The sequence below is a fragment of the Camponotus vicinus genome, unplaced genomic scaffold (assembly GCF_025532165.1).
Source record: "Camponotus vicinus isolate PSW18456_S1 unplaced genomic scaffold, iyCamVici1.0 SCAF_1, whole genome shotgun sequence".
NCBI classification, from domain to species: domain Eukaryota; kingdom Metazoa; phylum Arthropoda; class Insecta; order Hymenoptera; family Formicidae; genus Camponotus; species Camponotus vicinus.
In genome coordinates this window covers 11,327,560-11,340,246 of record NW_028141945.1, presented here as the reverse complement: position 1 = coordinate 11,340,246, position 12,687 = coordinate 11,327,560, and the positions used below count along the sequence as shown (strand labels likewise).

The 12,687-nt window shown below is 37.8% G+C and overlaps 1 protein-coding gene across 5 annotated transcripts in view; it reads right to left on the bottom strand.

Annotated features, from left to right (window-relative positions):
- The window catches only part of Eip93f (Ecdysone-induced protein 93F), a 150,626-nt gene that overhangs the window by 31,684 nt on the left and 106,255 nt on the right, over nucleotides 1–12,687 (bottom strand). For 4 of the 5 annotated variants that reach the window (XM_083103966.1, XM_083103957.1, XM_083103938.1 and 1 more), the window contains exons 3-6: nucleotides 11,344–12,158; nucleotides 9,870–10,178; nucleotides 8,623–8,862; nucleotides 8,067–8,146 (exon numbers count right to left, since the gene is read on the bottom strand). In XM_083103966.1, the coding sequence (XP_082960092.1) occupies nucleotides 8,067–8,146; nucleotides 8,623–8,862; nucleotides 9,870–10,178; nucleotides 11,344–12,158 (1,444 nt within the window). The remainder of the gene's footprint in view (nucleotides 1–8,066; nucleotides 8,147–8,622; nucleotides 8,863–9,869; nucleotides 10,179–11,343; nucleotides 12,159–12,687) is intronic. The other variant, XM_083103972.1, reaches the window with a different exon arrangement.

The following is a 12,687-nucleotide window of genomic DNA, read 5'->3' as shown; positions in this document are numbered from 1 at the left end:
AGTATCGATGGAGTGATTCAAAAATTCCTCTTCATATTTAAAAAGAGGAAATTTTAGTTGAAAATGTGAAAATTAAGGGCATTCTATATCCTTCTACAATTTTGATAATGAATCTTCTCCTATCTTTAACCGATTTCAAGAAAAATGGTGGTAAACTTTTTATCAGACTCTAGATATTAAGTATTAAGAAACGTCACGAAAACAAATGGTTGGATGTCAACTGCTTTTTACTACAGGAGAATTTATTTTTGTAATTTCCACTTTTAAAATACAGCTTCTATAAGTATCCATCAATCATCATAATGGATCTCGTTTATCTTCGTACATTAATGTCCGAGTATCAATTCAAATAAACAGCGTATTAAAAACAGGTATATCATTCGAGAAAATCAATATATTTTATGAAAGAAAAATAATTCTAAAGCATCTTGGAAAACTGCTCCTTTCCTTATTTTCGAGAAAAGTGCACGGAATATTTTGATAACAAGAACAACAATTTTGCATGCAATTTAAAATTGCCACGAAAGCAATCCAGGAGATTAATTGAAACGTAACTGCCGGTAAATCTTCAAACATCTCGCAGCAAACATTAACGTAAGTGAGTTCTCAACAGCAAAGTCCGACTATCCATCGCTTTTCGCGAGCTCACGTGCGTTCTCTGGAACTAACCCGATAGACGATCCGCATTAAACGGCCACGTGGCCGTTTCGACATCCGCACGTGTTTGACGTCGATGATGAATAGCGAATCCGTGCAACTTTAAGCTCGCCTTCGAGATATTCAGTCATGTAAATTAAGTTTTTCAAACGCAAAGAGACGTGTTAACTAGACAATTTCGCAAACTGCCACGTGCAATCGATAATATTTGGCTAGAAAAACCGTCTGGAGGGGGGAGAGATGTTCGAGCATTTACATCTCTTTAACCGCGTAATTCATTTACATAAATATCATTTCGCTCATCGTGATTTATACTCGTACGTCATATGGATGAGATTTATCTACGCCGAGAGACGAGAATTAAAACGATGTATACAATCGCTCCAACATCGCCGGAGGGCAAACGCGTATATTAATAATTTTAATACCCGTCTTCGTTAGAAATTTCTTTTTATCGTTATTATAAATTGTCACGTCAGTACGCGATTACACTTCCCGAAACGCATTACATCTCCCAAACAGCGTTTCCGTTGCAACGAATTATTCCTGAGCAGTCTATGATACCAAGTGTTGGATCAGCTGATCTTTATTCTTCCATAAAAAGACAGCGTTTGTACATTACACGTATCTCCAGCATTATTCTGTTTCTTTTCTCATTAAACTTGTTTGCTGACTTAAACGAAAGACAAGGAAGCTCAAACATAATCTAAAAATTCTAATTAAAAAAAATAAAATGAAAATATATAAATAAAATTTTTATAAGAATCTAATCTAATGATGTGACGAAAGGAAAAAAAGACAAATCTTTTTCCTGCGAATCTTGATAGACCTTTCCGAACCACCTCATGCTAAACATGCGACAAGAGTGTAACAGCTTTCGGCCGGTGATATTTCGCGCTTGCATAAAAGAATTGCGACGTGGCACGAAGGCGATGGATATCGGGCCACGGTGCAATTTGTCGCACACAGTGCGCAACGATAAGATTAGAGAAAGAGAGAGAGAGAGGGGGGGCGTAAGGAATCATTGCTCCCTTTCGTCCCACCCCCGCTTGCACATGCCCCCTCTGTCTCTCAAGTTCGTCGACCTGAGTCGCTGATAAAAGTGCGTATATTTCGTCCTCCCGGATAGGTCCCGCTACGTCAGTCATCGACCGGCGCTGATTTATCTGCGATTTTTGTTTGTCGACTCGTCTGCGGTTTTACGCGGCGATATGCACCACGTCGTTGTCGTTGTCGTCGTCGTCCCTCGGAAACTCGGTCGACCCGCGTACGTCTCAGGTTCAACGTTCCTTGAGTAATGCTGTCGCGTAATTTCGAAGAAAACGGTATTCGCTAAATGAAACGACGCGGCGCCCGCATTTAAAGCCGCGAGAAATTTAGGTCTTATCGCAGACGCGTTTCCGTAAAAACAAGACATTAGAATTATATTATTATAAATGCGTCAAAATTGAATTAAAAAAATAAATAAAATCGAAAAAAAATATCGAGGGGAAAAATAATGACGTAACTTTGATGAAATATATCGTGAAAGAGGAATTCTTGGCCGATAACGAGATTTTGTGCGCAAGTAGACAAGTATGTATTTACGCATCCGAAGTCAAAGCTTCGACGATCGGGCTAAACTGGTTCGGTTCTGTAAATTCTCGCAGATAAATCGCGAGGCTCACGCAATCGCGAACCAGATAGTCATAATCTTGTCCTTCGCGGCGACGTCAATACCTCTTTGGCCAGCGAACCTTCTCCAAAGCCTTCTACGAACCGGTTTTGCTTCAGTACTCCTGTCTGGTTTTATTGCGGCTCGCCTATTTTTCACTATCGCGGACGCGAACTCTACGTCTAATTTCGTTTATGACTTGCTACGGCGAAGGCACGTTCAAGATCTAGTCGCATTCCTTATCCCAAGTTTTTAAAAAAAGAAATTCATGTGTGTGTGGTCTACTTAAAATATTATTGTACGTTAAACATCCGCGTAGCCTCCTTAATTGTCAAAAGAATCTCGAAAATCTTCGAGCTGAAAAATAATATTTATTAATAGAAATTAACTGATGCTTATACGCAGAATAATCTGAAAATATTAAAGAGAAATTTGAAGTCTAATTCCTTGATTTTTGTAATGCAATATTTTATTTCAGCTCCAAAAGCTAAAATGATAGAAAAGTGAAACAAATATAAAATATATATAATAAATAAATATATAGAAAATATTTATGTGATAAATAAAATATATAATATATAAAAATATATAATAAATAAAATATATAATAATAATAATATAAATAAAATATATAATATGTAAAATATATAATAATAATAATAAATAGAATATATAATATATAAAAATATATAAAAAATTGAAATAAAGATGTCGTCATCATGGCAAGTGAGCGTTTAAAGAAAATTCTAAAGTTACATCGACTAGAGTCAAGTATTCGATTGCGTAATGCCAGTTTATAGAGGATAATAAATATCTCGAGATTCGCCTAGTTTGTAACAGCAGAGTGAAGTACAAAAACTTGACGTATTCAAGTAGATTTAATACGAATATATATACACTATATTACAGAGCAGTATCAAACTTTTCTGACGAGCAATGTAATTTTCACTTTATCCGAAACTTCTACATAACAGTGCATTGTGTGCAGCACATGCAGCCAGACGAGTGGAGAGAAAGAGGCGAAAACCTCCATAATTAATATTTTCAAAGTTACATGTGTAACAATCAAATTAAAGCAAGAGGACTGTATTCCTCGAGAATGTTTCGAAAAGTTCACGTGGTTTTGATATCTTCAAAGGCAGCTCGAAAGCTCGATCGCAATCGGTTTCGTTTCAAGAATGTTTAATGCCAATTCAGATCAAGTCGAGTCCTAGATTTTCTTCGAGTTCATTCATACAAAAGTATCTTAAATGGGAGGGAACACCATGTACCTTGCGCTAACATTGTAGGCTCTCTCAATAAGATTCGAAATGTGTTATAATTCGCGGATTCAACAAAAGGACGATATTTAATGACGAAAATGTCATTAAATATCATTAAAAAAATGATGAATTTTTTTGTCTTGTTATATTTATATAAGACTTATGATGCCTATATATTTTATGACGTTCGATTTTGAGTCATTCCTAATAAAATCTGTAAAATCCATTTATCTTTAAAAAACGACGATTTTTGACCTGTATTTATTAATTATCTCTAATATTTATAAGAGCTAATTATGATTCCCATATAGTTTTAAATATAGATATAAATTCACATCTTCGGGTCCATCGAATTCAGAATTAAACATCCGTGATCTAATTTGAATTGGGTTTTAATTTCGATCCGGCCACCGCGCGGTTTCGTCGACGGTCCTATCTTATCGTTAATTACGTCGAGCATGCGTCGGCGCGAACTTCCCTCGCCTCTTTCTTTTCTCTCCCCCTTTGATCTTTCTCGTCTCTTGCGTCCCTCTTCTGCTTGCTCCTTACTTTCCCTCCCCTTCGCCGCCCCCTCATCGTTCTTTCTCCCCTTCTCGCGTTTCGAGTTGCACTCTCCCTTTACGCTCCTCGTAATCGAGGCCGCGATACACACGAGGTACTCTCGACGCCTTCGATGTGTCGGTAGGTGCAGATTACGATGGACTAATAATAGACGACGATAAAAATTTGATGCGCAAAATATTCCGCGGGGGAAAACAGCGAAAACACGGGGGCAACGTACGCCTTCGATACTTTAGCACAACGATCTGACATCGCACTCGACTCATCCGAGCTATCGACCATCATTTCAATTTTCAGCGCGCAAGAAAAGTAAAAATTAACGTCAACGATAGAAAGATCTTGATACTCTGAAATAAACATTTTTTAAAAAATTCTGATACTCTTATAAATTGTTACGATTCATCCAGTAATTTTTCATGAATTTGATAGTAAAAATTGAAGCAATTTCAATTTTTTCAAATAAAATCGAGAGCCTCCAATATGCATTCGTTATCGAGTCTTTTTAAATTTTATCAGGAACAGAAGAACAGAAGAAAATTAATACGGCATAAATATAATATCGTGATAATTGGTCTGGTTTTTAATTTTTCCACGATAAAAATAATATAAAAATGCATAAAACACCTCTTCCTTCGCTGTCATTTTGTTCCACGTGTGGATAGGTTTACGAAAAATCTGCTGCATCATGTTTCGTATTCGAGACCACAACAGAGTTGTGCATCGATTCTGGGAAACGTACTGCTTAAATATTTATCGAGGTACGTACCACAGACGTATAGCAGTTTAAAGCTCAAAGGGTTGAAAAGTTCAAGCAACTCGTCGGTATTATTACGGTTTAAAGGGTACCAGTTGCTTATCGCGAGATCGTACAAACATATTACAGTAAAATTTTTTCGTGCAGTTTAAAACACTGGAGTACCATATATCTTTTTATTTTTAATTATTTGCACGTGAGGACTGTGTAATAAGCGATCTATTTAGTTGTGTCAAAGAATATTCCCTTATCAAGAAAAAGGATATATTACTATATCCATCATATGATAAAATTTCTTTAGAAATATCTGAACTTTATACTTGACAAAGTATTTGCAATAAATCAATTATTTATTAATGCTCTTTCTAATAATATACACATGTAATATTATTTAATATAAATTTTGAAGGACTGCTTATTTTTTTTATAATTATTTGTTCAATTAAAATTAAAATTAAAATTAAAGAGAGGAAAATTTAAAATTTGCAAAGTAATTGTGATCTTTATAATTTAATTGAATTTTCACGATATAAAAGGTGAAAAATGATCGTAGGAATCAAACATGACGTACTCCAGACATGCATATCTCTCTAACATGTCTAAGATAACCGTCGAATGTTCACTATACTACTATTAAGGTCAACTTGATAGAACGCACGATCAAGTTCATCCAGCAAACTTGAGCTTCACCGCGATTTTAGATCCTGATAACCGTGGCTCTTTATCTGTAACCCTGCTCGCCTTTTATTACAATTATAGTCACACAAAGAATCACATATACACGCAATGAAAACACGCTTAAAGACCCTTAATAATAAAATTCTACAAATACGTGATTTTACGTTATAAAGATGATTGAAAATATGACTCTGTTAATTATGAAAAATTCAAGAAGAGTTAAAGAATAATTCCATAATTAAGAGTTTAATATTTTTTTTACATATTTTAACATTTTTTTTTTAAATTATGATCATAAGAATTTAATATTTTTTTTTAAATTCTGTTCATATATGTAAACTGATTGAATCCGCGTAACAAAGGGTCTATAAGTTTTCGATTCTATTATTTAGATTATTAAATTTACCTCGTACATTTCGTGTAAACAAACCCAAAAACACGAGCCGATCGAACGAGCGTCATTCGAGAATGATACGATTCCTCTCGCGCTTGTCGCGCATTGACGTCTTTACGAGAGAGATAAATCACGGTTATGCCCGGCCGCAGTGATTGGCACCTAATTGCGACGGCATTCCGGATCGACTGGCTGTCAGTTTCGCGATTTTTCGAAAGTCGTTTACCGGCGGCATTTTAATCGACGCCTTATCGAAATAGCCGGCCGGCTTAAGCGGCCACTCGATCACGGGAGGAACGTTAGGTTCTCTTCGCTAGGAGGAATGCGATCTTTTCATTTTATTTTATTTCTTTCCTTTCTTTTTTTCCTCCTTTCCTCCTTTCGTTCAGTAGGAATGCATATTCGTATCAGCTGTTCTCGCCTCGAGGTGTAAAGCGAGCCGTGCGATAACTGCCGGAAATGGCATCTCGTCGTCGTTGACGATCGGGACGACGATTTTTCCATCGAAAAAAACGCCCTTCCGAACCTGAATATTCGAATGTTCTACTATTTGCCGTTTCTTCTCCACTCGGGAAAGGACAGGAATATTGTCTCTCTTTTCACGTTCTTGTGCGCGTTCCAAGAAACGCTATTCTATTATTTTTTTTCGAACGTAAGACTTTTTAATTTTTATTAATAAAATTTATAGAGGAGGATCTGCAGATTTAAAATAAAAAATTTGTGTGAAACTATAATTTTCCTGAACGGGGAATTACTCCAATTTATAACAATTTTTTTTTATATCTTTAGTAATTTAATTACGACTGTTTTATGAGGTCTGTTTTGTAAGGAATGCTAATTCTATCATTTTTTCGAACGTAAGACTTTTTAATTTTTGTTAATAAAATTTATAGAAGGACGTCTACAGATTTAAAATAAAAAATTTGTGTGAAACTATAATTTTCGTGAACGGGGAATTACTCCAATTTATAACAATTTTTTTTATATCTTTAGTAATTTAATTACGACTGTTTTATGAGGTCTGTTTTGTAAGGAATGCTAATTCTATCATTTTTTCGAACGTAAGACTTTTTAATTTTTATTAAGAAAATTTATAGAGGAATGTCTGCAGGTTTAAAATAAAAAATTTGTGTGAAACTATAATTTTCGTGAACATGAACGGGAAATTACTCCAATTTATCTCAATTTTTTATTTTTATATCTTCAGTAATTTAATTACGACTATTTTATGAGGATGTTTTGTAAGAAATGCTAATTCTATCATTTTTTCGAACGTAAAACTTTTCAATTTTTATTAAGAAAATTTATAGAGGAACGTCTGCAGGTTTAAAATAAAAAATTTGTGTAAAATTATCATCTTCGTGAACATGAACGGGGAATTACTCCAATTTACTTCAATTTTTTATTTTTATATTTTCAGTAATTTAATTACGACTATTTTATGAGGATGTTTTGTAAGAAATGCTAATTCTATCATTTTTTCGAACGTAAGACTTTTCAATTTTTATTAAGAAAATTTATAGAGGAATGTCTGCAGGTTTAAAATAAAAAATTTGTGTAAAATTATAATTTTCGTGTACATGAACGGGGAATTACTCCAATTTATTTCAATTTTTATTTATATCTTCAGTAATTTAATTACGATTATTTTATGAGGATGTTTTGTAAGAAATGCTAATTCTATCATTTGTTTGAATATAAGACTTCTTAAATTTTGTTAATAAAATTGATAGAGGTCCGCAGATTTAAAATAAAAAACGTGTATAAAACTACAATTTTCGTGAACATGAGCGGGGAATTACTCCAATTTATTTCAATTTTTATTTTCGTATCTCCACGGCGATTTAATTACGACTGTTTTATGATTAATGTCCTTCGTTTGGGTTTTATATATTTTATCACTTTGACGAATCGAATAACGAATAACGCGCAGAGATATATAATTTTAAATTAAATGCATCGCGACATATCGAGTTGATTTATATAAACGATTAATGTATAAATCACTGACAATTAATAAGATATTTCATGATATTTTTCTACTCCATTTTTTCTCCGTTGAAATATTAATTATTGAAAAAATATTTAAAAAATCATCGTACTTACTTGAGAATAGTCTTGGGATCGATGCCTGTCGGCATTCTCAGAGGTATTTTCTGTTGCTCTAGTAGGGATATGTTGTTGTCCTGAAGACAAACAAATGAATAATAATATTAATATAAAAAAATCGATCGAGAGAGACCTCGATAATTAAAAAATAATTGATACTTTACGCAAGCATACAGCTTAGTTATTTAGAGACGTTAGCGTTAGTTACTTAATAACACGACTAATATAAGCACTAAGAAAACACTATAAAAGAAATTCCATTTTTCAGCAGTATATATCAGTATGTATCATAATAGCGATCATCGCGAGTAGATGATGGCAAGTCCAGTAAAAAAAAAAAATATGCAACGGATAATTTACAAACGTTCTCGCTCTCGTTACACGATCTTTCATCGAACACTTTACGAACCGCGTAAACGGATATCCGAAGAGTGATTCGAATGAGCGTTATATGAGACAGAGAAATGAAACGAAGCCGAGAGAGAAAGAGAGAGATAGAGATCAAGAAAATGTACCTTCACACACACACGAGCACGAACGGTCTCGCGCTTACCTGAGAATTTCTGGGTTTGGCCGAGAGATCGAGCGGTTGATCGGCCACCGCGGCGCTGTCCTGGTGGGTCTGCACCCCAACGAGGGGCGCCTCCCTCGGCGGTAAGCACCATTGGGGCAGCAGGGTGGGGTAAGTGCCGCTGAGAGCGGCGGCGACCACGGACGCCGCCATCGGATCCACCTGGACCGACATCGGTGATTCCGCCGATCGCGAGCTGCTGCCACTGTCGCTCTGCGGACTCTGCGGGGCACAACACGGAGAAACGTGTCATCCCGTGCTCGCGCGATTCGCCGATCGGGCGGAATGGACTGGCGGATTGGCAGGATTGGTCGGATATGGCGAGAAGAAGAGAGAGAAAAAGGGGGAGAGAGGAGGAGAGAGAGAGAGAGATTCGCGAGAAAGACACGATGCGAGAATCGAATTCTGATCGAATTCATTTTTCAAAAGACGTGTCGCTTTCGCGAGTCCTCGTGAATCTTGTATGGGCGCGTCAAAGTGATCAAAGCTGAGAGAAAGAGAGAGAGAAAGAGAGAGAGAGAGAGAGAGAGAGAGAGAGAAAGAGAGGCTGGTGTGGCGGTCGGCGCACGACTTAATCAAAAGCAGCAAAGATCGGGTCAGACTCGAATCGCGCTCGCGACGGCACAACAGGCTCATGGAGAGTGGTATGAAACCGGAGATTCCGATGACGCGATTGCGTAAGTGGCAGATAAAACGAGCAACGAGCAGTTAGCGTTATCGTTACCCGGTTATCGGCAAGATCCAAATCGCAGGAGGTGTCGTAACCTCGGATCTTGCGAATTTCACGCACAAGGAAAGATGACTCGTTCGCTCTTATCACAGACTTCTACACTAGACCTAGACTGCGCTAACATCTTAGGGTAAAGTCAGAGCAGCCACTTACAATTGGATAAAATATAACTGCAGAATATTAATCAATCAATCTAGTCCAAAACTATCAATCAATACTCCTGTCTAGACTGGATCATGGCTTCAACTGCCAGCAACTTGAATTACGACACAGAAAACGTACAGTAATCCAACTTATATATCCTAGGTAATTGTAAATGGCTACCCTTGGATTTTAACAATCTAGGTGCAATACATAGGAGTCTGTGGCTCTTGTTCTTCCGCGTCTCTCGTCGCCTTCGAGTATGTAATCTCTACACAAAGTTAGCGATGAAGGACGAGGTCGATGCTCAGCCATGCGCAACCTCACACCGGGCACAAATTCGTCGTAAGTTACTTACAAGGGGCGGCTGGTCGTCGTGGGGTAGCTTGCCGTCGAGGCAAAAGTAACACTTGTCGAGCGGCTTCCAGTCCTCCGGCGGCGGGCTCGTGCGTCTTCCAAGGAGAAACGGCGTCGCGACGCTCGTCGTCGCGTTCCCTTCGCGGCATAGCAGCCCCGACCTGGTCCCTTCCGAATCCGTTGCCGGCGTCGTCAGTATCGTCGTGCCGCCGCCGGAACCCGACACTTCTTGTAGCTCCTCCTCCTTCTTTACCCTCAGTAAGCCCTGCGTTACCGGTGCCCGCTCCAACGCGATCTCCTCCGTTCGTTCCTGAGACGTGAAAGTCGAAAAATGGAGAGTAGTGGAAGATGGAAGGTCGAGAGGAAGATGTAACTCATCCTAATAATGCTATGCAAGTTTTAATAATTTAAGATGGATTTAATTTGTTTGTTCAGCATTTTTTAATTTTTATCTTTCTTATTTCCTTCCTTATTGTAGGGTAAAACGGTGTAATATGCCCCATATTTGTTCAATCAATATAAAATACATTTATGATGAATAGATTTTATCGGTAGTTGAAATTTACAAGAATTTATTAATATTACAATTAATAATTGCATCAATTTTTGATCGTGATTTGAAGATCAACTTTTTGAAAAGAACTTTTTCCCTCAGACTTTGAAAAAACGCCTCAAATAATCGACAAAGGCACAATTTTTTTTTACATTATAAAATTCGACGAAACATAAAAATTCGTATTTTAATTCTACAAAAATATTGATTGACTATTTTAATAATAAAAATTGCATCTTTCTCTATTTTTCCCAAGAAAAACATTGACATTCATTTGTAGTGCCTTGACCTTCGCCATTGCCTCTGGCAATACCTCTTTGCTCCATTCAGCTCTTGTAATTCCTCTTTTATATGTTTTGCTCAGAGTCTGCCAGGAAAAAATGATGAAAGAAATGTTATAATAAAACTAGGATCTTACCCTTGTGGAATATTTTTGTATTTTTAAAGAAAAGTACATCCCCATACATATGCAGATTAAATAGAAAAAAAAAACATTTGTATATAACTGTCATCGATTTTATTTCATAAGTTATACCTTCGGGAAACAGTAAGAGCCTATATAAATATAATGACAATTATGTTTATGGAATAAAAAAAATACTTACCAAGAAACGTCTTACTACTTTTTTTCCTTAAAACTTATTGGTTTTGCAATTCTTTTTAATGTAAAATCGCATTCAAAGCAGTTCTGTGCGGTTTTCCGGTTAATTATGCACTCTTATATGTCGACTCCTGTTTCAATAATACTTATTAGTAAGCTCACTATACCTGAGCAAAATAAATGGGGCATTTTCCCTGCCAGGGCGTATTACATCGTTGTACCCTATATTACTTTCATTATTCTTTTTTTATCCTATTCGAAAGACGATTATTTAAAAAAATCCTCTTATTTTATGAATATTGAAAAAAAAATGATAGCAACCTTGGTCCCTTCCGTGTCGGTAGCGTTGGCAATCGGATGATTCGCACGATCGTTTTCCGTCCTGAGAGGGCTGGCCGCCGACCTGTCGGCGTCCACGTCGAGCTTGAGCCGCTTCTCCGCCTCGTTTTGGCCCCGTCCCGTCTCCTCGTCGTTCTCGTCGCTGTCCTCCTCGCCGTCGACGTCCTCCCCGTCGATCTGCCGGCGTCCGCGTCGCCGTCTCGTCGTGATGGTCGTCGTGCCGGACGCCGTCGTCGTCGCCGACGCGGTCGTCGTCGTCATCGCCGTCGTCGTCGTCGTCGCTGCACCCGTCGCTATTGCCGTCGCGGACGTCGCCGGGTCCGTCGTCCTCGTCGTGGCGATGTCCTCGCGCGCGGTGACGCCGTCCGCGGGCTCCTCGTCGCCGGTCTCGACCTTGATCTCGCCCGGCCTCAGACGGCGCAGGTCCTCCTGCTGCTGCAGATGGTGATCCTGGGCCGCTTGCAGATGGTGGTGGTGGTTCTGCAGGTGATGCCTCTGCAGACTCTCCTGCTTCACCCCGCTGCTCGCGAGGGTCGTCGCTGTCGTCGTCGTGGCCGTCGTCAGCGCCGTCGACGCTATCGCCGATGGCAACGACGAGGATACCGGGTGATGCAGCTGCGGCCCGATCTGGTCCAGGCCCCCGGGTATCGGGTTGCAGGACGACGACAACGCCGGGTAAAGCCGATGGTGGGGCTGTGCCGTCGTTGATTCGCTGCTGCGGGTGCCGCTGTACAGGGTGTCCTGGTATTGCTTCCATCTCCTACGGCCCATCAACTCCTCCGCTACCCGTTCCAGACCTGCGACATCACCGCGATTACATCAAACAATGACGTACACGGGGTCCCCCGTGAAGGAGGTGATACTTTCGACTAGACGTTTTATGCTAGCTCATTAATCTCGAGGATCAAATGAATAAGCTTAGGATAATAAAAAAATTTTATTATTATAAAGATATAAAATAAATGATAAAACACTGGTGAATATTACGATAAATTTTCCAAATATATTATTACCTGTTTGATGAAATTTTTGTAAATATTTTAGGCTTTAGTTTCAGAAAATTGTTTTCAAATAAGTTATACATATAAGTTCACTGTTTATTTAATTATTTTATTACTTTCTTCAATAAAATGAGTGAGAATTATTATTAAAAAATAATGAATAGACACTGATATGGTATAATAATAAATATAGCACACTATACATGATTAAAATTTCATTGAAGAAATTAGTGATAATTAGTAATAAAGCTGTTTCAATTAATATTAAAAATAATATAATATTAATAATATAATAATATAATAATATTTCGAAATACATTTTAAA